This window comes from Pteropus alecto, unplaced genomic scaffold, assembly GCF_000325575.1.
Source record: "Pteropus alecto unplaced genomic scaffold, ASM32557v1 scaffold182, whole genome shotgun sequence".
Lineage (NCBI taxonomy): Eukaryota > Metazoa > Chordata > Mammalia > Chiroptera > Pteropodidae > Pteropus > Pteropus alecto.
Window position 1 is genome coordinate 2,493,040 of NW_006433946.1, and position 22,444 is coordinate 2,515,483.

Sequence of the window (22,444 nt, forward strand, 5' to 3'; positions counted from 1 at the left end):
CTGTTGGAGCATTCTATTAGGTATACCATGGGTAGACAGCCATGGATTAGCCTTTTAACTTGAATTGAATAGTGTGTCATGAAGCTGTAGAATGAATTTATTGTGAAGATATATTGAAATATAAGTGAAAAGATATTAATATATATGAAAAGTTCCTCTATGATCCAGTATGAACTATATCACTTTTAATGCTTATTTCTTCATTATGTCTTTCAGTGTTGTGCTGTTGTAGTTATACTCTGAGAATTCATTTCTAACCAGACTTTTAGGATGTGAGCTTAGAGTAGTAAGAAGTATCTTTCTATCTGGATTCCTAATCATCACTTCCTTAGAAACCTTATTTTAATGAGCATTGAGCTCATTATATTTCTCTTTAAAGATTATAGACCTCTCAAATACCTTGCATGAAACAGGGTTAGAATTTATAATTTCTAAATGCCAATCAGTTTGTATATAGAAGAGTGAAAGTATGATGTGAGATGACAAAAATTTGATAAATGTTTTCAAATTCTTTTGGTTAATAATAAAATAGCAACTTTTATATTCATTTAAATCTTTTAGAAAAATCTATAATTTATTTTAATTTCTACTAATGCCCTAAATTCTGAATTAGAGCTTCATCTTTGAAAAACGATAAAACTTAATTATTTGTTAGTATGCATATGTATAATAAATTATATTTTATCTTTTTTGGATCATGGGGCTGCAACGCAGGAGATATTCTGAAAAATATACATATATATTTTCTAGGTCTGTTGGCTGAGAGGGTCTAGAAGCGATTGTACTCCAGTAACAGCGGGTATATCCCGTGCTCAGGTATCTGTTTCTAATACTATTCTTCAATAAAAGGAGGGAGAAAGACAGAGAGACAGACAGAGAGTTGGGGGAGGGAGGAGAAAGTGTGAGAGAGAGAACTCAACCAAAAAAAATGGTTACGTCAGAGAACAAAGGAACAGTTGTGGCCACCTACAGAAGTAGATGGACTGGCAACCAAATTTAGTTGAATATCAAGCCTGATGATGCCATACATACACCAAGAGGGTATGAAAACATTTATTATTTACATGTTTGACTTCTCTAGGGAGAATAGCACATGCCTTCCATGTAGGTTTGAAATGGCCATAAAGCAAGGAAAGTAGACTGGCTTGGGGTTTTTATTGTGGTTAGGATTAGGGGCCAGGGCGAGAGTTCCCATGTGCAAGGAGAGACTTGTATTGTTTGACTTTTCCATTGGTGCCAAAGGAGGGAGCATCCAGGCCTTCTCAGCTTGCCCAGATATGGGGCACAAAGGGAAGTGGGTGGGGTAAGGCTTAAAAGCTGTTTTTTAGCAGTCAAATATCAAAAAATGGAGTCAGACTAATTAATTACAGGAATCATTCTGAAAGAGCTCCCAATGGTCTAATTTGGAACAATTTGAGCAAGAAAATAATGTAGTATTGGATTATAATTCAGAGTACAAAATAAATGTCTATGAGTTCATAATCATATAGATAAATGGGGGAGGAAAAAATAAAAGGGAGAAGAAAAATATCTTTTTCAAAGAAGAATCTCAAATGGCATAGCTTTCTTTCAAGGAGGTAGAGCTTACTGTTTAGTCCTGCCTGTACTTAATGACTTGCTTCCAAAAGTACAGTGGAAATGGGGAAAAAATAACTCTACAGTGGAGAAACCTGGTAAATACAACTTAAGGAAGGTGATCAAAGTTGATAATTATCAGCATTTAATCATGGTGATTAAATGTACCCTCGATGTTATGTGCTAATAATGGCACTTCTCTGTGGCCTTCCTCTCTCAAATCTATAACTCCAATTTAACCACGAGAAAACCTCAGACAAGCCCAAATTTCTGGACATTCTGCAACATATTACTCACCAGTACTTCTCAGTGCACAATGACTTAATGTGAGGTCATGTTCTGGATGGGATCTTGGAACAGAAAAAAGATATTAGGAAAACATTAATGAAATTAGAATAAAATAGGGACTTTGTTAATAATGTTGTATCAATATCTGTACATATTTTGTGACAGATATGCCATGGTAATGCATGATATTAACGGAGAATAGAGTGCAGGGTGTAAAGGTACTATATTTGCAAATTTTATGTAAATTTCACACTATTTTAAATAAGAGGAGCATTTAAAAATTTTATAATTTGCTTGGCATTCTAGAATAGATATAAATTTTTTACTTTTTTTTTACTCAGACATTTCATGAGCACTAATCTATAGGTTATAATTTATTATCTATTGTTTTCTAATAATAAGAAATGTTACTACTCAGTGAAAGTAGAAAAATGTATATATCTGTATATAATTAAACAGATGGTATTTTGCATTGGAATAATCATCTACAATGAGAGATGAGATATCTTTTTAAGGTAGGAATTTTAGTTTAAGTCTATTGTTTAGGAAATATAGGTGAATGGTATGCCATTGAACTAATAAATGTTCTTAATTATAAGTTATGTTTAATAAAACAAGGAATGTCTGTGGGTGGGAAATGAGCCAAGAGTTTTAGGAAAAACAACAGTTTTTTCATTTTTTACTTCCCAACTAATACCTCATCTTTTATGGACGTAAAGATGAATTAAGTTGTTGTGAAACAATATCAATAGAAGAGAAATCTCTCTCGAAATGGAGATATGAATAATTATTATTCAAAGCGTGCAATGAGCATTGAGTCCAGAAACTATGCTGTAAAATAAATGTTTCAGATGCTTACCCATAATGGATGCTTAATAATTGGTTTGTGGAATTGAATTTACATTTAAACGTATGTTTTTCTTTTGTTGCCATTCATGTTTAAAATTTTTAGATACATAAGAATTAATCTAATACAGATGAATATTTTTTATATTTTGTAATCAATATTTAAACATTATATTTTTAAACCTTTTTTGAGTCATTTAATATATAACCCTATAACTTTTGGACTTTATTTTTTAGATTTCTAGACATTCAGCAACTGCAAGGCATATGGAACCACAGCAAAGTTACCATTCTCCTGAAATTAGAGGTAAAAGTAAAATGTGGTAAAACTCTAATATTGGTTCGTGATTTCTCAACCTTATAAGAGCTCAAAATTGTAGAGATATTTAAAAGCGAATAAATGGTGTTATAACTATTTCATAAGTTAAGATGTTAGTGAAAAGACTAAGAGGAAATATAGATATGATGCTGTATAGATTAATTTTAGAGAAAAATATGAGTAAACCATAATAGGAGGATTTCTGCTTCTGGCTATGATGTGAGTACCTGGTAGCAGACTAACCTTCTCCCCATAAATAACTCTAAAACTAACTATATATATGAGGCAACTACTTTTAGACATTGGAAAACAGCACAAGTTACAGAAGGAAAGTGACAGAAGGAAAATTTATAAGTCGAGCACCATGGCTTTGTGCCTGGGGAATTCTCCATATTCTCTATGGAGATGGAGACCAAGAGGAGCATGGCAGTCCTGCATGAACTGAAGGGGCAAGTTGTTGAAGCAGCTAGAATCTGTAGGAAAGGGCACCAGGTAAGAGGATGCTACAGTGAGCAGTGGCCCAGTTTGTGAGGCAGTTTACTGTGAGTCAGCTGGCTTACACATGCAAGACTGAGACTTATCACAGAGGGAGGGAGAGTAGATTCTACAGGACTAAGATGAGACCAGGGAATATAGAGACAAAGCAGTTATGGGAGACGTTGGAGCTCTAGCCACACCTGGATGAAGAGTCCTCTTTAACACTTTGGTAACGCCATATTAACATTCATAATCCTGTATTCATCAAATAAAACCAAAAACAAAGCTTACAGAGAATTCCTAGAGGAAAGAGGGTTTAGATTTTGTCAAGTTAGAGAACCTTGAGAAATATTTATGGCTTTCCATGGATCCACCCTAACAAAACATATAATTAAACCTCAAAATTCAAGTTGATCATCAAAAAATTAAACTGCCTGCCAGAACAAAAATCTATACCTTTCAGAGGAAGACAGTTGTCCAGAGTCTTTATAATCTGTCATCTATATAATTAAAATTTTTCTAAAAACGTTATAGAAACAGGAAAAAATGATCTACAATAAGACAAAAAGCGATCAATAGAAGACTACACTGATAAGGTCCAGGCTGGATGTAGCATATAAAAATGTTAAACAAGCTATTTGCAGTATGACCAAAGACTTAGAAGAAAATATGACATCGATCATTGAAGAGACAGGAAATCTTGGCACATAAATGGAAACAAAAAAATAAAGGAAATAGAAATTCTAGTACTGAAAACTAACTAAAATGAAAATTTCATATTTCACAACAGATTGGAGATGACAGAAATATCAGTAAATTTTAAGAGTCAATAAAAATAATCTATTATGAAGAATATATAGAAAAAATACTGAAGGAAAATTTGCCGACTTAATATACATGTAATTAGAGTCCCCAAGGAGAAAAGAATGAGAACAGGGCATAAAAATATTTAAATGAAAGATGACCTAAAATTTTCCAAAATTGATGTAAAACGTCAACTTATACATCCAAAAAAAGGCAACTAACTGTGAACACAAAGAAAGTCATGGCTAGATGCATTATATTCAAACTGTTGAAAATTTAAGTGAGAAAATTTCGAAAGCAGCCAAGAGAGCAAAAACATACAGGGGAACAATAATACCAATAAAGGCTGGTTTCACATCAGAAACAATGAAAGCTGGAAACAATGAAATTTTTAAAATGTGGGAAAATTTTAACTCAGAATTTTACGTACAGTAAGAATATCCTTCAAAAATTAGGGTGAAATGTAGACATTTTAATGTAAATGAAAGCTGAGAGCTTTTGTTGCAAGCTATTTTGAAGTACAAGAAAATACTAAAGGATTTTCTTTGGGCTGAAAGAAGTATGCCAGAAGGAAACTCAAATCTACAGAATTGAATATAGAGATTTAGAAATGTTGAATTCCAGTTAATTTAAAGAGCGAGTTTTTCTCTTCTTAATTTTCTTAAAAGAAAGTGACCGATAAAAATTAGGTAAAGTTTATAAGGTATGTAAAAGATAAGAAAATAATTATGGGGTGGTGCAGATGTTTTGTATCTTGATTTTGATGGTGGTTATATGCCTATTTAGCTTTGTCAAAACTTCCGCAACTCTGTACTTAAAATGTATGCATTTTATTGTATGTAAATAATACCTCAATAAAGTTGATTTAAAAAAGAATGATGGGAAACTCTAAAATATAGAAAGACTGAAAAATGGTGAATTTTCTTAATAAGCATAATATCCTGTTATTTGCAGATGACTATTCATTGTGTTCTCTAATTAAGGTTTAGAAGAAATATGTAGCATTCTTATGTTTAAAAAGTTTTTCTTAGCCTTGATTCAGTATTTCCTTTTTTAACATTTTTATGTTAAAGAACTATCAGTTATACTCAGTGATGCCTAAAGAGATTGTACACAGGGATGTTCAATGCAGTCCTATCTATAGTGACAAAACAATGCAAGTAGTCTTTTTTTGTGTGTGTAATAAAATGTTATTTTATTTATTTTTATTACAGTTAACAAAATCTAGTAAGTTTTAAGTGTACAATTCAACAGTAAGGCATATGTTTTGCATTATGTGTTAACTGCCCACAGTTAGATTTCTTTCTTTCACCACGTATTTAACCCTTTTTACCCCACCTACCTCCCTCCTCCCCCTACCTCCCACCCTCTGGTAACCATTAGTCTGTTGTCCATATTCATGAATCTCTGTTTGTCCTGTGTGTTGCTTTTAGGTTTATATCCCACATAAAAGTGATATGTGGTTTTCAAGTGAATGTTTAAATATAGTTGACCATACAATACTAGAAAGTCTTTAAAAATCATACATAAGAAAGTGCTCATGTTATAATGTTAATATATTGTTAATAAATAAAAACATGTAGTATGAGGGTGTGTTTGTTAAATGATTGGAGAATGCACAACAAAATGTTTACATAGTTTTCTACATTTTTTGCTTAATACATTCAAATATGTATGTTTATATCAAAAAATTATTTGTTTTATATGTAGATAACTTTTAAGAATATAATCAGATATAAATATAAAAGGATGGTATGAAACTATCATAATCTTAGAAACTCTAGCTCCCCAAATGACCAAAGATTGTGAAAAAGAATATAGAAAAGGCTTAAAGGTTGAGAAACTTTGTGCATTGGGTTGATGCTTTCATTAGTAAACCTCTAATGCTACATTCTACCCTAGTAATTTACAATTTTATGTGTTTATCCTTGACATCTCTATTAAAATAAACTGATGGTTTATAGATTACTCCTTTATGAAATCATCTCCTGGTATGTAATATAATTACAAAATGAACACATGTTTTTCTAGACTGACATTTATAAATTACTTTGAAGATGAAGTTTGTACTTATATTTTGATCTGTGATATTTTGAAGTGCTTTTGTTCAAAAAGAATACATTCCCATTCAACATGAAGAAATAAGTTCTTTTAGCTGATTAATCCTAGTTACCTGAATAAAACTAATTTCTTAAATTCTGTGCTGAGTAAGTATTGTGCTGCTCGTAGACATGCACTCTAGATTTAGATATGAGACTTGCAGTGTCTTTTCCTAAGCTTCTGGTGTCAGCATTTGGCTGTGTGATCTCAGCATCTGTCATCCCTCTGATTGCCTGATCAACTTGGAACTTTACTTAGCTGAGACTGTAACTTAAAAAGAAGTCGACTTTATTGGTTAAGTGGTTGTTCTTCATAAAGCTTGTTGTCCGTAACAATAATTTTCATATATTTAATATTCTCCCTCTTCAAGTGCTTGTTTTAGTTTAATTTAAATTTTTTTTTTAACTGTCTCTCTTTCTGTCATCCATATATTCATCCATTCATTTATTTTGGGCAGAGATTGGTTTGGCAGTAGAGATTCTTCAGATTAAAATCTTATTCATTGTATAATTAAGGAACAATGAATTGATTGTCATTTACTCTGAACTTTGGGAAAAAGACTAATTAATATTTAATTCATTCTTAGGGAACAAGACAAAAGTTGGACTCAATTGGAGTAGAGTTATCAAAGAATTTTAAACATTACATTTTTGAAATAAAGTGGCATGCTAATTTTAAAATTACAAAATATATTTAAAATGTTAACCATAGTTGCTGCCACCCAGAGAGACTATTATTAATACTTTAGAACTCAACTTTCTCAACTGAAAATGTTTTTAAATTGTACATTTATTCTTGTATGGTGTGTAGAATAATAGACAAATTCCTAAGAGAAACTATGAAATGATGAATTATTATTGACTAGATATTTGAAGTGACAGTTTTGTATTATGTTTTTCTTGCTATGAAAAGTAATATGTTTCAAATATTTATAAGAAACTACACAGAAAACACTTTAGTATTACATATTATGAGATAAAACTTTTTGTGCAAATTACTTAAAATTATTTCAAAAAGTTTGTGAACATGCTGGTTTTGATTTTATGTTTGTTAGTCATTAAATTGTATTACTTTGGTTTATTATAAGGTTACAATTGAATGTAGTAGTGTCTATTTCCAAAGCAGGTTATAAAGATACATACAATTATATTTTAATACAGCTTGTAATTTATAATAGGAAATTATGAATTCAAGATGAACAGCTAGAAATTGGAAATGTTTGATGAGGTGAAAAACTGAAAGCTCACTTTAGAGCTTCACAGAAGAAATAGATATCATATGTAGTAAACAAATTATTTTTTAAGTTTTTTAGTTTAATTAATTTATGCTTTTATGTTGGGCATTTTGTTGCTGTTCAAAATTGCATTACTAGATGCTAGTTTTGTATGACTGTATGGAATATATGGTCTAGTTTATTTTATTTTTTATTTAATTTTTTTTCTGGTATTAGAATTTCGTACTTTATTCTCAATTCTCAAAATAAACCATGTGATGAGTGTCGATATTGTCTTTCCTTTTACAATATAACTTCTTATCTAAGTCAAATATATCAGAGTAGGAAAAGTTAGAATTCTACAAGGTGTACTATGAAAACAAGAGTCTCTTCTTCCTACGTATGTATCCAATTTTTTGCACTCCCCAGGAGCAGCTATTTAAACTTTTTTAGATATTTCTTTTAGTATTTAACTATATATTTCTTCCTCTCCCCCCAAAAATGTTTATACAACTAATTTTCAATTTTCAGTCTTGGATGTTGTATCTTGACTTTCTACTATGGAAGATGAATATTCAGATCTTTCAAGCTGCTCTCCTTTTGACTATGCACATAACTGCTAGGTTAATATTCTATGTTTGCATTATTATGTCCATGTAAATATGGACAGCTAAGCCATGAGTATTATATTCCTGGTATAACTTGCTCTTTTCCTGAAGTTAATAATTGCCTTTTATTTATTTATTCATAGACTTTCAACTAATCTTATTTGAACCTCACCTATACACTCATTTTAGGGCTACCTGGCACCTCTAATTCCAGTCTTTCTGCAGTTGTGTAGTGTGAAGCAACTTGCTTCTTTCCTTTCCCTTCTTCTAAGGTTTTACTTTTCTTCATTCTGCTAAATCAATTACTGCTAATCCATTTGCTTTTTTTTTTTTTACTGTTTTATTATTTTTATTTATTTTTTATGGTTAACAAAATCTGATAAGTTTTAGCTATACATTTTAACAGTAAGGCATATATATATTTACATTGTGTGTTCACTTCCCATAGTTAGATTTCTTTCAGTCATCACATATTTGACCCCTTTTACCCGTCTTCCTCCCTCTTCCCCCCTACCCTCTGGTATATGGTCTAGTTTAGAAAGAGATCCTATCATTTCAAAAATAACATCTTCGCCTTTGCTTCTGTTACCTTTTTCTGAATTCCAGTTAGATATGTGCTTGATCTCATTTTAGCTTACAAGTGTCCTAATCTCTTAGATATTTTCTGTTTATGTCTCTGGTCTAAATATTGGATAATTTCTTCAAAACCTCTTTTTCCCCCATAAAATAATTCTCTTTTCAGCTGTTTACAAGGAAGTTTGGGACTGGCACAATGTAGGTACTTAACTATGTATTTGTTAATTGAACATATTCATGCATTTCTGACATTTAACCAGGGGCCTGAACATGTTTAGTTAACATTGGTTGAATGTGTGCATACATGAAGGAATGGTTGAATGAGTGAAATTTAGCACTGGAGGTACAATAAATACAGTTTTTGTAAGTGAAAATGTGTTTTTGTTTGTTTGTTTATTTGATGTTTGCTTTATTTCTCTATTGTATCTTCCTTAAGATGTTGATTGTGCCCAAGTAACATTGGAAAACTGCATAGTGACAGTTAGTACTATAGACCTTGTCATTATTGACATGCATGAGATGATAAGCGTGAGGATGCTGTGATAGAGACAAGGACTTTGCTAGTATATTACTAAACATTAAGAAGTGTTATATGGAATTTGAGATTTATATGCACTTAACCATGAATGTAACACAGACTTTAATGTTTGAGCCTCTCATTTGTTCTATAAATCTTTGTATAAGTAACTGATGTTTGTCTGATGGAGAGCATAAATCAGGTTTAGTTGTTCTTCCTACATTGAGAAATAATTAAGAAGTGTTATTTCTCTGCTAATTCCACATACATTCTGCAATGTTTAGTCTCGTGTTTTAGTTCCAAATGTTTTATTTTTTCCTAAAATATTATTAAAGTGTGAACTATTATAATTTCATTTTGCTTATGGAACAACTATATGTCATAAATCAAATCTTTTTTGGTTTTCAACTTTCATTTTTTATCCATACCATTTTTTTCGTGCTTTTTATTTTACTTCTCTTATGAATTCTTGCTTAGTAATGTTTTGCATAATACCTGAGATCTGCTCGTATTCCTAAAACTATCTACTGGAATCCTGAGTTTCTACTTTCTTCCTTGTAGATATTACTGTACAGATTCCCCTCATATATAAAAGGGAACAAAAGGTAGTGACCTTCACAGGATTATTGACAGGATTTTATAAAATAGTAAGTGTCAGTTGTTTATACTGGTGTCTGTTATAGTGTAAAAGATCAATGAGGCATAAATGCTAATTATTATTATTTTAAATTATTATCATTATTAGTTTGTCACCCTTGGTCGTTGAAGAGGAAATACAATAAGAGATTTGAAGTGAAACATTTTCCTTAAGCTAACTGATTGTTGCCTTTCCCCCACAGTTTGACTTCCCAGATGCAGTGGGGCTCTAACTTATAGCACCATTGAGGGAAGACAGGCAGTCTGAAAATCCAGGTGTTTGAAATCTTTCAAGTATTTCCATGAGAACTAAGTTACGCAACATTCTGTTTTTATGTTATTGTGAGGGTTATGTTGAGGATTTTCTCTTTTGTCCGGAATAGGTAACAAATAGGAAAAATTAATTGGATCAGTAACGAAACTAAATGCCAGCCATGTGTCTCCTCACCTTAATAACCTCAGGATTCTTTGAGAGCCTTGATATTGAAACCAACTCGATATTTTTGTGTCCATCATCTTTTCTCTATTGCAGATCTAGATTTATTATTTAAAATGTTGTGCTATTTAGCTTATGAGTTAATGATTATAACTTTATTAGTTATTTGAAATCAGCTTGCTATTTAGAAATACAGGGGAAATTATATATATTTAAACATGTATATGTATATGGAAAGATGGGAAAAAGGTTTTTTCTATCACTTTTAGTTTTCCCTCAGATGATTGCATTAGAACTGCTCTTTACATCCAGGAGAGTTTGGAGACCAGTGTTACAACTATATTGGAATATTACTCTGTGTTTTTTGTTTTTCTCAACATTGAGAAACAGAATAATATTTTATTAATATAATATTCTTTTAAAAATCTCTTATTATCCAGTTCCACTTGGGAAATTTTGTTATTGCTTACCATTCTCTCCTCTTCACCTTTGTTTATAAACACTAAACCTCACACTAACAGGAATATGGATACAGTGTAAGTGGAGATTGGCTTCCGTGCTTTCTAACTGGCTCGTCACGCCATTTCACTAACCTTGCAGTAATGCCGTCCTGCATTTTTGGAAAATGAATCTGAAACTTCACTTACAATGTTTTGGTATGATGTTACTGTTATTAGTTTAAAAATAAAGGTATCATGACTTTGGCTTTCATATTTTTGGTTATATTTCTTACAGAGAAGCAGTATAAATATTAAGAATAAATGTTATTATCTTGTAGTTGTTCCAGGTTGTGAAAAGGAAAACACACCAGAAGGTCCTGCTCAGAAAGGTCTTCATGAAGCCAAGGAACAAAACAAATGTAAAACAAAGATAAAAAATAATACAAAGGTATGGTATTTATTTTTGTTTCCGTTAATTCATAATTAACTCTCAGATCTTCAGATCCTTGGACTCATAGGGTATAATTATTTTACTGGAAAAGGAATTTAGAAGTTATGTACACTGAGCCCCTTGGTTTATAGATGGCAGATGGATGTCCTTAAATGTTATGTAACTAATTAATTGAGGGATGCAAACTATTTAGTGGCAGAAACAGGTCTGCCAATGGATAACTCTGCCATATATCTCAACTTAATCGTGGCCATGTCTGCTCACCTGCTCACATTTCTGCCAAAAATTACCTCTGTCTAAAAGAAGTAACTAACTCCCAGGTTATCCCTTATTTCCTATCTCTTAGGGTAACTTCACACTTTTCTTAGTCTTCTTCAAAAGTAGAATGGAAAGAATTATGTCCCATTTAAGAATCTCCTTATATCTGAGTCCCTTTGCAATCAGACTGATAGTTAAAATCTTTGGTAATGATTAAAGAAAAAATGATATTAAAAATGTCTGGTGAGACAAAGAGTTCAAAAATGAGGAAAATTACATAAAACCTGCGAGGAGTTTTAGCTTCTTCTTATGAAAATTGCATAAAAGTCTAGTTGAGGTAATGAATTTTTTCATGAAGTGGTTGTTTGAGTTCCAAAATATCTGGCATTTATTTAAAAATGAACACATTTACAATTATAATAGCTTTTTAGTAGTAGTAATTCTATAAGAACAAGATTTTTATGAATTCAAATATTATTAAAAGTCATTTACTTAGCAAATGTTAATAACATAATTTCTTCTCAAAGATATGCACTGGAGTTTAGTATTGTATATAATATTCAAATAAAATACATACTAAACACTTAGGTTATATACTAAGGCTTTGATAATCACTTTTTTGGTGATATTCAGATTAGTACTTTACAGTTCCTCTATTATCATTGTTAATTTATGGATTTATGGTATTTATGATAGATCCCCTTTTCTAGTCAGCCTGTCTCCAGCTTCTCTTCATGCCAACAACCTCCTGTCAGGACAGATCTTCGCTTTTTGCCACCATAAAGCTTTTCCACTCCTCCAGCTGCCTTTAATTTGAGTCTCAGCCAAATTCAGGCAGTGGTGGTGGATGACTGTTGCTGTCAGTAAATTGTGCTTGTTCTAATTTGAATAATCTTTGCTTATATCCACAGAGGTTATTAGTTCATTGAGCAAATAAAGCACTCAGAACAATAAAAAATAATAAGAGTGAAGGATTTTGGGTGTGATGATAGTGATTGTCATTAGGAACGTTTTCATCTTCCAATGACATAGGCATTCTCTTTCAGGTAGTAAGTCATACTTAGAAATGGTTTCTTCATTCATTTACTAAGTGCTTATGACTTGTAAGACTTTATATTAGTAAAGCAATGTTGGCTTCTTAGGTGGCAAAAAGCTACTAAAATATAGGAAAAATACCTTACATAATTATTCATAGTATGTTCTTTTTTGGTTTTGCATTAAAATGTTAAATATAACACCTACATCATAGAAAAATGTAGGCCTTACAAAAGAGCTAAAGTGAAGAATAAAGTGAATTCTTTCTCCCTTCATTCACTGACTAACCATTTTTACTAATATTTCTTCTTTTAATTTTTTTATTTTCCTGCAAGTTTGTACTCTTTGACCAACATCTCCTCAATTCCCCAACCCTACTGCCGCTGGTAACCACGATTTTTCCATCTGTTTCTATAAGTTTGTTTTTTTAGATTCCACATGTAAATGGTATCATACGGTATCTGTCTTTCTCTTCCTGACTTGACTTCATTTAGCATAATACCCTAAAAGCCCATCTGTATTGTCACAAACAGTAGAATATTTTTTCTCATGCCTGAATAATATCCCATTCCATTGTGTGTGTCTCTATGAGTGTGTGTGTGTGCACGTGTGCGCCATATCTTGTTTATGCATTCATCCACTGACAGACACGTAGGTTGTTTGCATATCTTGGATACTGTGAATAATGCTTTGGTGAACATGAGTGCAGCTATCTCTTTGAGATCCAGTTTTCATTACCTTTGGAAATATATCTAAAAGTGGGATTGTTGGATCATATAGCAGCCCTATTTTTAAGTTTCTGAGAGACCTCCATGCTGTTTTCCATAGTGTCTGCACAAATTTACATTCCTACCAACAGTGGACAAAGGTTCTCTTTTCTCCCCATCCTTGCCAATACTTGTTATCTCTTGTCTTAGTGTCAAGTGATATCTCATTGTAGTTTTGATTTGCATTCCCCTGATGCTTATCCACGTTTAACATTTTTTCACATACCTGTTGGTTATTGGTAGTCTTTTTTGGACAAATGTCTACTCAGTTCTTCTTTATATATTTTAGATTTTTTTTTGTTATTATATGAGTTTTTAAATATATATTTAGATATTTACCCTTTATTAGATATGTGGATTGCAAATATTTTCTCTCATTTTATAGGTTGCCTTTCATTTTCTTGATTTTTTTTTTGTTGTGCAGATTTTTAGTTCGATGTAGTCCCACTTGTATTTTTCTTTTGTTGCTTGTGCTTTTGGTGTCATATAAAAAAACTCATTGATAAGACCAATATCATGCAGCTTTTTCTCTATGTTTTTTTCTAAGAGTTTGGTAGTTTTAGGCCTTTTGTTTAAGTTTTAATCCATTTTGAGTTCATTTTTGTGGGTGGTATAAGATAGGGGTCCAATTTTATTTTTTTGTGTGTGGTAATCCAGTTTTCTCAAAACCATTTATTGAACCATTGAGTATTCTTGGCTCTTTTGTGAAATATCTGTTGACTTTATGTGCAGGAGGTTATTTCTGGGCTCCCTATTCTATTCCATTTGTCTATGTGTCTGTTTTTATGTTGATGCCATACCATTTTGATTTAGCTTTGTAGTATAGTTTTAAATCAGAAATGTGATGTCCCCAGCCTTGTTCTTCTTTCTTAGGATTGCTTTAGCTATTTGAGTTCTTTCGTGGTTCTATATAAATTTTAGATTTTTTTTCCTTCTCTGTGAAAAATGCCTTTGGAATTTTGATAAGGATTGCACTGAATCTATATATGGTGTTATGTAAGGGTTCATAGGGCCAAGAGACTGTAGAAAAGAGCCCCAACCTCCATTAAGAGTAATAAACATTAAGTGTTTATTAAGGGAACTTACATATGGGGCCCATCCCCAGCAGCAGCGAGAAGGCATGGATATCGTCTGTGCTGCATGTCATGTGCAAAGGGGTTACATATACATAGGACAAGGCAGGATGGAAGGGATACTGGAGCATGATCTGTGCCAGATTAGTGTAAAATGCCTTACATGTTTGTAACCAGGTTAGGGCAACAGTCTGTTCTAGGAAACAGCAAAAACCATGCTGTGGGAAATAAGGAAGTGGTTGATTGGACAGTCTTTGAGGGGATTTTCAGAAAGTAGTTTCTGTTCTGGCCAGGGTCTAGGTGGTGGGGCCAGCAGTGGTCAGGCAGTGGTTATGTCATGGAATAGTATCTCCTCCACAGATGGCTTTTGACAGTATGGACATTTTAACAATATTAATCTGGTCCGTGAATATAGGATATCTTTCCATTTTCGTTTTCAATTTCTTTCATCAATGTCATAGTTTTTATTATACAGCTCATTATCTTCTTGGTTAAATTTCTAAGTATTTTATTGTTTTTGATGCTATCGTGAATGAGATTGCTTTCTTTATTTTTCGGATATTTCATTATTAGTGTACAGAAACACAATAGATTTCTGTATGTTGATTTTTTATCCTATAACTTAATTTGTTGAATAGTTCTAACAGTTTTTTTGTTGAACCTTTAGGATTTTTAATTAAATGCAAGTAAAGACAGTTTTTCCTCTTTCTTTCTGGTTTGGTTGCCTTTCATTTATCTTGCCTGATTGCTCTAATAGGACTTCCAGTACCATGTTGCATAAGAGTGATGAGACTGGGCACCTTTTTCTTCTTCCTGATCTTAGAGGAAAAACTTTCAACCTTTCACTGTTTAGTATGATGTTAGCATTGCATTTCTTATATATGGCCTTTATTATGTTGAGGTATATTTCTTATATACACAATTTGTGGAAGATTTTTATCATGAAAGGATATAGAACTTTGTCAGTTTTTTTCTTGCCTCTATTGAGATGATCATATGATTTTTTTTTTTTTTTTAATGCCTACAGCACTTCATCTTCCTAGGTGGTCTCCCATTTAAGTACTAACCAGGCCCGACCCTGCTTAGCTTCCAAGATCAAATGGGATTGGGTGTATTCAGGGCGGCATGGCTGTAGACTAATCATATGCTTTTTATCTTTCATTTTATTACTGTGATATCGCATTTATTGATTTCCTTATGTTGAACCATCCTTACATCCCAGGGATAAATCCTACTTGATCATGGTGTATGATCCTTTTAGTGTATTGTTTAATTCAGTTTGCTAATATTTCACTGAGAATTTTTGCATCTGTATTCATCAGAGATATTGGCCTACAGTTTTCTTGTAGTGTCCTGTTCTGGTTTTGGTATTAGGGTAATGCTGGGCCTGTAAAATGTATTTGAGAGTGTTCCATCCTCTGATTATTTGGAAGAGTTTGAGAAGGATTGGCATTAATTATTTAAATGTTTGGTAGAATTCACCAGAGAAACCTTTTGGTTCTGGACTTTTCTGTATTGAGAGGTTTTCGATTACTGATTCATTCTCCTTACTTGTATTTGTCTATTCAGATTTTCTGTTTTGTTGTTATTGTTGTTGTTGTTTATGATTCAGTCTTGGTAGGTTGTATATTTCTTGGAATTTATTCATTTCTTCTAGATCATCCAATTTGTTGGTATATATTTGTTCATAGTAATCTCTTATGATCCTATATATTTCTGTGTTCTTGGTTGTAATTAATCTTTAATTTTTGATTGTATTTATTTGAGTCTTCTCTTTTTTTCTTTTTCTAGCTAAAGGTTTGTCAATTTTGTTTATCTTTTCAAAAAGTGATGCTCAGTTTTCTGCTTTCTAAGAGCACAAGGAACTCATTTTGAAGTTTCATTTGCAGAACAAATTTACTTAAGTTAAATGTTAATTTTGGTTGTAGATGGGGGATATGATGGAGATTCTGGGTGCCTTTCTAAACTGGTCTTTATGGACTACCTTAGCATCCTCCTAGACTGTCATTCAATAGTTCACTCTGTGTGGCATTGAATATTTCATCCTGGAACATGCCTGTATAAACTAGACTTTTTTAGACAATTGTATAGCATTCCTTCTCAAGCCAGTTAGACCTCTGGCTTCTTGATATGCCATATTAATTTCTCTATATATTTCTGTAAGGTTGGTTTAATATGAGATTATACTTTAAAGTTAATTCTTAGGTTTTAAATTGTTTTCTTCTTGAATTGAGGAAATAATTTGTGAACACTGGGAAAGCAGTTTTCATCTTTCTTTAAGCTTAGTTGGTTACTAAAATAGTCAATGCATTAGTTTTTGTAAAGAAAATAACTACATATTATAGCGTAATTTCCTTCCACCTCTGAAATATGTTTTACTCTAAGGGAACTAAGAGCTGTTACACAATTAACTACATACATTTTATAATCACATCAGTCACAGTTAGGAGAAGGAAATTACTTTATTGAGACTTTGGTGATCATACATATGAAACTTTCATTGTGCCAATATATTAAAGAGAAGCAGAATGGAAGAATTTCATATAGATTTGAATAGTTTTAAAAAGGTAATATATATGTGTAGAATTTATTTTCATTGTAGACAGGAAAAAAAATACAGCATCCACTGTAGTTCAAATCTGTTGCTTTAATGACTCCTTGAAGAATTAAATTTAGAGTTTGCTATCACAATTTTTTTCCAAGTGTTATATTTAAAAATCTACCACTCACTTGTGCCCTGTCCTATGTACTCATAGATTGTGAAGGAAAATTGTAAAACCATCACCATTGAAAGTATTTTAAGAAAGTGGGGAGGAAATTAAGAAAGAAAAGAAATTGCTGTCTTGTTCCTTCCATCTTTTTACTGCCTGATTTAATTCTTGATCTCTTTTGAGTGGGAGTATAGACATGCTCCTTTAAATGAAAAAAATCCTATGTAGAGTATTATGCTTCCATATGTAAACAGATTTATGTTTCTGTGGAAATCATGTATTAAAGTGTTGTAAAGATATTATCAAGAAGACACATATTTCTTTCCTCAAATAGTAGCAACAGGGGACATGTTAGGAAGGCTATATAAACACTACAGTATATACAATAAAATTTTCAAAAAAGTTCATAACTTATTCAAATGTTGTTAAAGGATAAAAGAAACAGATACCTGTTATATGTTGGGAAATATTCATATTATTTTCATACTTAAATAAAATTTTTAAATCTTACTAAAGGAACATATAAAAAGCCTATACATATTAAAATTTCTAGATTATTTACCCAGGCAACAACTGATTTAGCAACAATTATTCAGAGCTTATTTTAAGAAAAAAAACTTTAGCTAAAATTTAGATGTTTCCCTTAAAATAGCTTTCATTACAATTAATAATTTGTTACATTATTTTTAATCATTTAATTTTATGTTTATTAATAATACATTCATGTTAATAATAATGTTATACAAGAAAGACTTTTCAAAGCTTAGCATATGCTACCAATATAGCTGTGAAAATAAGTGCTTTCTTGTAAGCTCTAAATGAGTTTTTATATATTTTCCCATTTATCTTCTTTTAGGTCTTTAGAAATTATATATATATGTCTTTTGTTAAGTGAGCAAAAGGATATTATATTGTAATTTTAATTAGAACTTTCATAACTTGTCCTTGCATAAATTAAGTATAACAATTCTTTTTTCTTCAGCATAACATCTTTTAACGTACTATAGCATGTGGCATCTATTAGCATACCGTAACATACTGTAGCATGGCAGAAGCTGTTTTACAGTATGAATTATTTTGAAGCCTAATCTGTATTTGAAATACAAGTCTACTGCTTATTATTTTTGTACAAACCTGGGCAGATTACTTCTATGTTTCCATCTCTATAAACTGAGAACAATAATATGTGCATCAAAGGGTTTTTGTCATGATTCAATTAAATAATATATATAATATATCTAACATAGTGCCTATTTAGAATTGATGCTTTTGAAATGAGTGTTTCTTTGGAAAGGTTATTTACCAGAAGATAAATAATACTTAATTGTTAATATTATTTCATTCTTTTGTGTGAAATATGATACAAATAACACCGAATCAAAGTCTATTAAAGACTTCTAGATTCAATTCTTTTAATCATTCTTTTTGTCATTTTATTATACAGTGGCTTGAATGATTAGGCAATGGATTTCTATGATTGTGGGTATGGTTTCCCTAATTAAGATTATATAAACAGAGATATGGAAATTAGAGCATTATGGTGGTTAATTCTGATATTCTTATCTTCATAAAAATTGTGTACAACTCTCAACTTCTTTAGGGGCTCTTCTATATTTTGATTCACTGAATGAAAAAAGGAATCTTATTTAATATCTTTGTCATGACATCTGCCAGTGATTATATGAAATCGATTACAGATTATTTTATTTTTTTATATATTTCAAGTGTACAATAATACATCATATGTATATTGCATTGTGTTTACCACCCAATGTCATATCCCCTTCTGTGACCATGTATTCGACCTCCTTTACCTTCTCCTCTCCCCTCTTTCCCCCCTTTCCCTATGGTAACCACTAAACTGTTGTCTCTGTCTAAGAGTTTTCATTTGTTTGTCTTGTTCATTTGTTGCTTTCAGTTTTATATCTCACATATGTGAAATCATATAGTTCTCAGTTTTTTCTGTCTACTTATTTTGCTTAGCATGATAATCTCAAAATCCATCCGTGCTGCCAAAAATGTCAATATTTCATCTTGTCTTATGACTGAGTAGTACTCTGTTATATATATATGTGCCATATCTTTACCCAGTCATCTATTGAAAGGCATTTCGGTTGTTTCCATGTCTTGGCCACTGCGAATAATGCTGCACTGACCATTGAGGTGCATATGTTTTTACGGATAAATGCTTTCAGTTTTTTGGATAGGATACCCAGAAGAGGGATTGCCCTCTTTAAATATAATGATATGTTTAAATATAATGATATGAAATATAATGTTTAAATATAAACGTTATATTTAAATATAATGATATGAAAGTTTAAATATAATGAAGTTAAAGTTTAAATATAATGATATGAAACTACGAACAGAGAGTACCCTCAGCTGTGCTATAACAGTGCCTGTCATCATGTGTTATGCCACACTGGTTGTGATAATGGTATACTTCAGGAGCAGTTAAATGCTCTTACATGCTGATTCCTTGCATTTATGAGAGTGAGTTTAGTTATATTTTGTATAGTATTCTTAAATATTGCTGTGTAGTTAATATTTTTTGCCTAAAGTATCACTGTGATTTTGGCATCAACCTAGGATCTAGTTGACATCTTGCCAGTAATTGTGAATATTAAATTAGGATGTTAAATCATTCTATTTATTAGACAAAAAGTTGCTAAAAAAGAAATTAGTTTTGCATTTTTTAGAGTTTAGAAATGTGGAAGGTATTAAAAGTTTATAACCATGTACAAATGGGGATTTTAATGCCTTTAATTTGATAATAATGTTGAATATCTTCAACAGTTGAAATAATTCATTAAAAATCCCTGAGGAAATATATTAATCAGAATATTTATTCATAAAACTCTGTCGTGTTAAATACATAAGGATTAAGCCAACTTGTTTATAATTCTGTTCAGAGTAGAAAATTAAATAAATAGAAATACATTGTTACACTAAATATATTCTGCTCACATAAAAATAAGTAAATGTGAATAGAAATGAAAACAATCAGAAATACTAATTATTCTCAGATTTTTAACTCTACTATTTATTCTGAATTATGCATAAGCATGGATCATTTAGAAAATATAGAAATGAAATTGCAGTAAAAAATGCTCAGGATTTTGCATTTTTAAAAACATTCAATATCAATATCTACATTATCTGTATTTCAGAATAACACTTTATGAAACATTATAGATTTGTGGATTAAATGTACAATTTAAAAAGATGTTCAAGTAGTATTTAATTTAAGCGCATTATATGTATATTTGGACATAATATATAAACTGAATGTATACTATATATAAATAACACAGATGTAAGTTATACACAATGTATGTAGTCTTCTGCAGCTTGCTTTTTTCATTTGGTGTTTTGTTTCTAAGATTATTCCATTTTGCTATATGTGGCTAGAGTCCATTTCAAAATATTTACCTTTCTGTTCTTTTATTAATATACGTTCAGGTTGTTTCCAAAGTCTTGGTCTGGTAGCCAATGCTTCCTTGAATATTCTTGGATGTTTCCAGGTACACATATGCACGATTTTCTGTAGGATATTAATCTGGGCGTGGAACTGCTGGTTCACTGGGGATGAGAATTTTACTAGATAGTGTCATATTTATTTCCAACTTAGTTAAACATGTTTACAAACCTACACAGAGTTTCCATTACTCTACATTTTTCCCAATACTTGGAATTACCAGGGTTTTTGATTTTTGCTAAGCTAATGAGTACAATATGTTACCTATTGAGTCTTAATTTTCATTTTTCTGATTAATAATTAAATCGAATATGTTCTTTGTTTATAGGCAATTTGTATGTTAGTGTCTATGAAATGTCAGTTCATACATTTTTCCTGTTTTTCCATTATGTTGTTAATCTTTTATTCGCAGTGCATTTTAGATACTAATTTTTTGAATATAGGCATTTCGTCCCAGATGATGACTTACATTTTTTATTTTTCTTTTAATGAATAAACATTTTGCATTTTCTCTTACATAAACACAATATAATTATTTAAATGGAGAGATTAACATTTATACAATACTATAATCTACAGAATTTTTGTAAATTTTGCTGTGTTCCACTAATGTCTCTAATCTTCTTAAAACGAACCTTTTTATTTTAAGATAGTTGTAGATTCATGTGCAGTTGTAAAAAATAATACAGAGAGATCTTATGTACTCTTTATTTGCTTTCCTCCAGTGGTAACATCTTGACAAACTAATGTACAAGATCACAATCCAGATATCACTATTGACATAATTAAGGTATGGAATCATTCCATCACCACAAGGACCCTTTCATAGTCATATCCACTTGCCCCACCCCATATCCCCAATTCCTAATTTTAGACAACCACCGATCTTTTCTACATCTCCACAATGTTGTCATTTCAATATTATTTAAATGGAAACCATGATATTTAACTTTTGAGAGTTGACTTTTACACTGGCATAATTCCTTTAAGATTCATCTAAGATGTTGCATGGATCAACAGTTCATTCTCTTATTATTGCTGAGTAGTTGCTAATTCTTTTTTAAGTATTTGGTAGAATTTTCCAATGAAACCAACTGGGCCCAGATAAATCTTTTTTGGGAGCTTTTTAATTACAAATTTAATTTTGTTAATGGTAAAAGGACTATTCAGATTATTTCATTTTATTGAGTTTTAGTAGGTTGTGTTTTTTGAGAATTTGGTCCTTTGTAAATTGTTAAATTATGAGCATAAAGTTGTTTATAATGTTCCCCTATTATACTTTTAATGACTGCAGGATCTGTAGTGATATGACTGCAGGATCTGTAGTGATATTCTCTTTTCCATTTTTGATAGTCATTTGTGTCTTCTCCCTTTTTAATTTTTGTCAGTCTTGCTATATAGAGTTTTATCAATTTTACAGAATTTTTTAAAAAAAAGAATTAGCTTTTTGTTTCATGGTTTTATGGATTGCTTTTCTGTTTTCAATTTCATTGATTTCTGCTTTGATCTTTATTATTTTATTTATTCTTCTAGCTTTGAGTTTCTTGTTTTTTTTTTTTCTCCCTGTTTTCTCGGGGTAGAAACTTTAATTGGTGATTCAAGACATTTCCCCTTTTGAAATGTAAGTGTATAGTGCTATACATTTTTCTTTTAGCACTGCCTTAGCTGCATCCCATATATTTTAATGTGTTGTACTTTCATTTTTTATTCATTTCTACATATTTTTCCTTTGAGGATTGCTTTTGACCCATAAATTATTTAGAAATGTGTCGTTTAATCTTCACGCATTTAAGATATTGTCCTGTTGTCTTTTTGTTATTTATCTCTAGTTTG

General features: G+C 31.2%; 1 protein-coding gene and 1 non-coding gene across 4 annotated transcripts in view; one reads left to right on the forward strand and one right to left on the reverse strand.

Moving 5' to 3' along the window:
- The window catches only part of SPAG16 (sperm associated antigen 16), a 704,011-nt gene that overhangs the window by 33,217 nt on the left and 648,350 nt on the right, over positions 1-22,444 (forward strand). Inside the window, exons 8-11 of one of the 3 annotated variants that reach the window (XR_003045322.1) lie at positions 751-816; positions 2,947-3,016; positions 11,174-11,283; positions 21,337-21,401. Coding sequence is in view for 2 of the 3 variants with exons in the window: in XM_015586715.2 (XP_015442201.1) it covers positions 751-816; positions 2,947-3,016; positions 11,174-11,283 (246 nt within the window). In the remaining variant the exon portion in view is untranslated. The remainder of the gene's footprint in view (positions 1-750; positions 817-2,946; positions 3,017-11,173; positions 11,284-21,336; positions 21,402-22,444) is intronic. The other 2 variants (XM_015586715.2, XM_006908498.3) reach the window with 2 other exon arrangements.
- Positions 15,438-15,556, reverse strand: LOC112477135. Its single transcript, XR_003045328.1, has one exon. It is a non-coding gene; the product is annotated as a 5S ribosomal RNA (ribosomal RNA).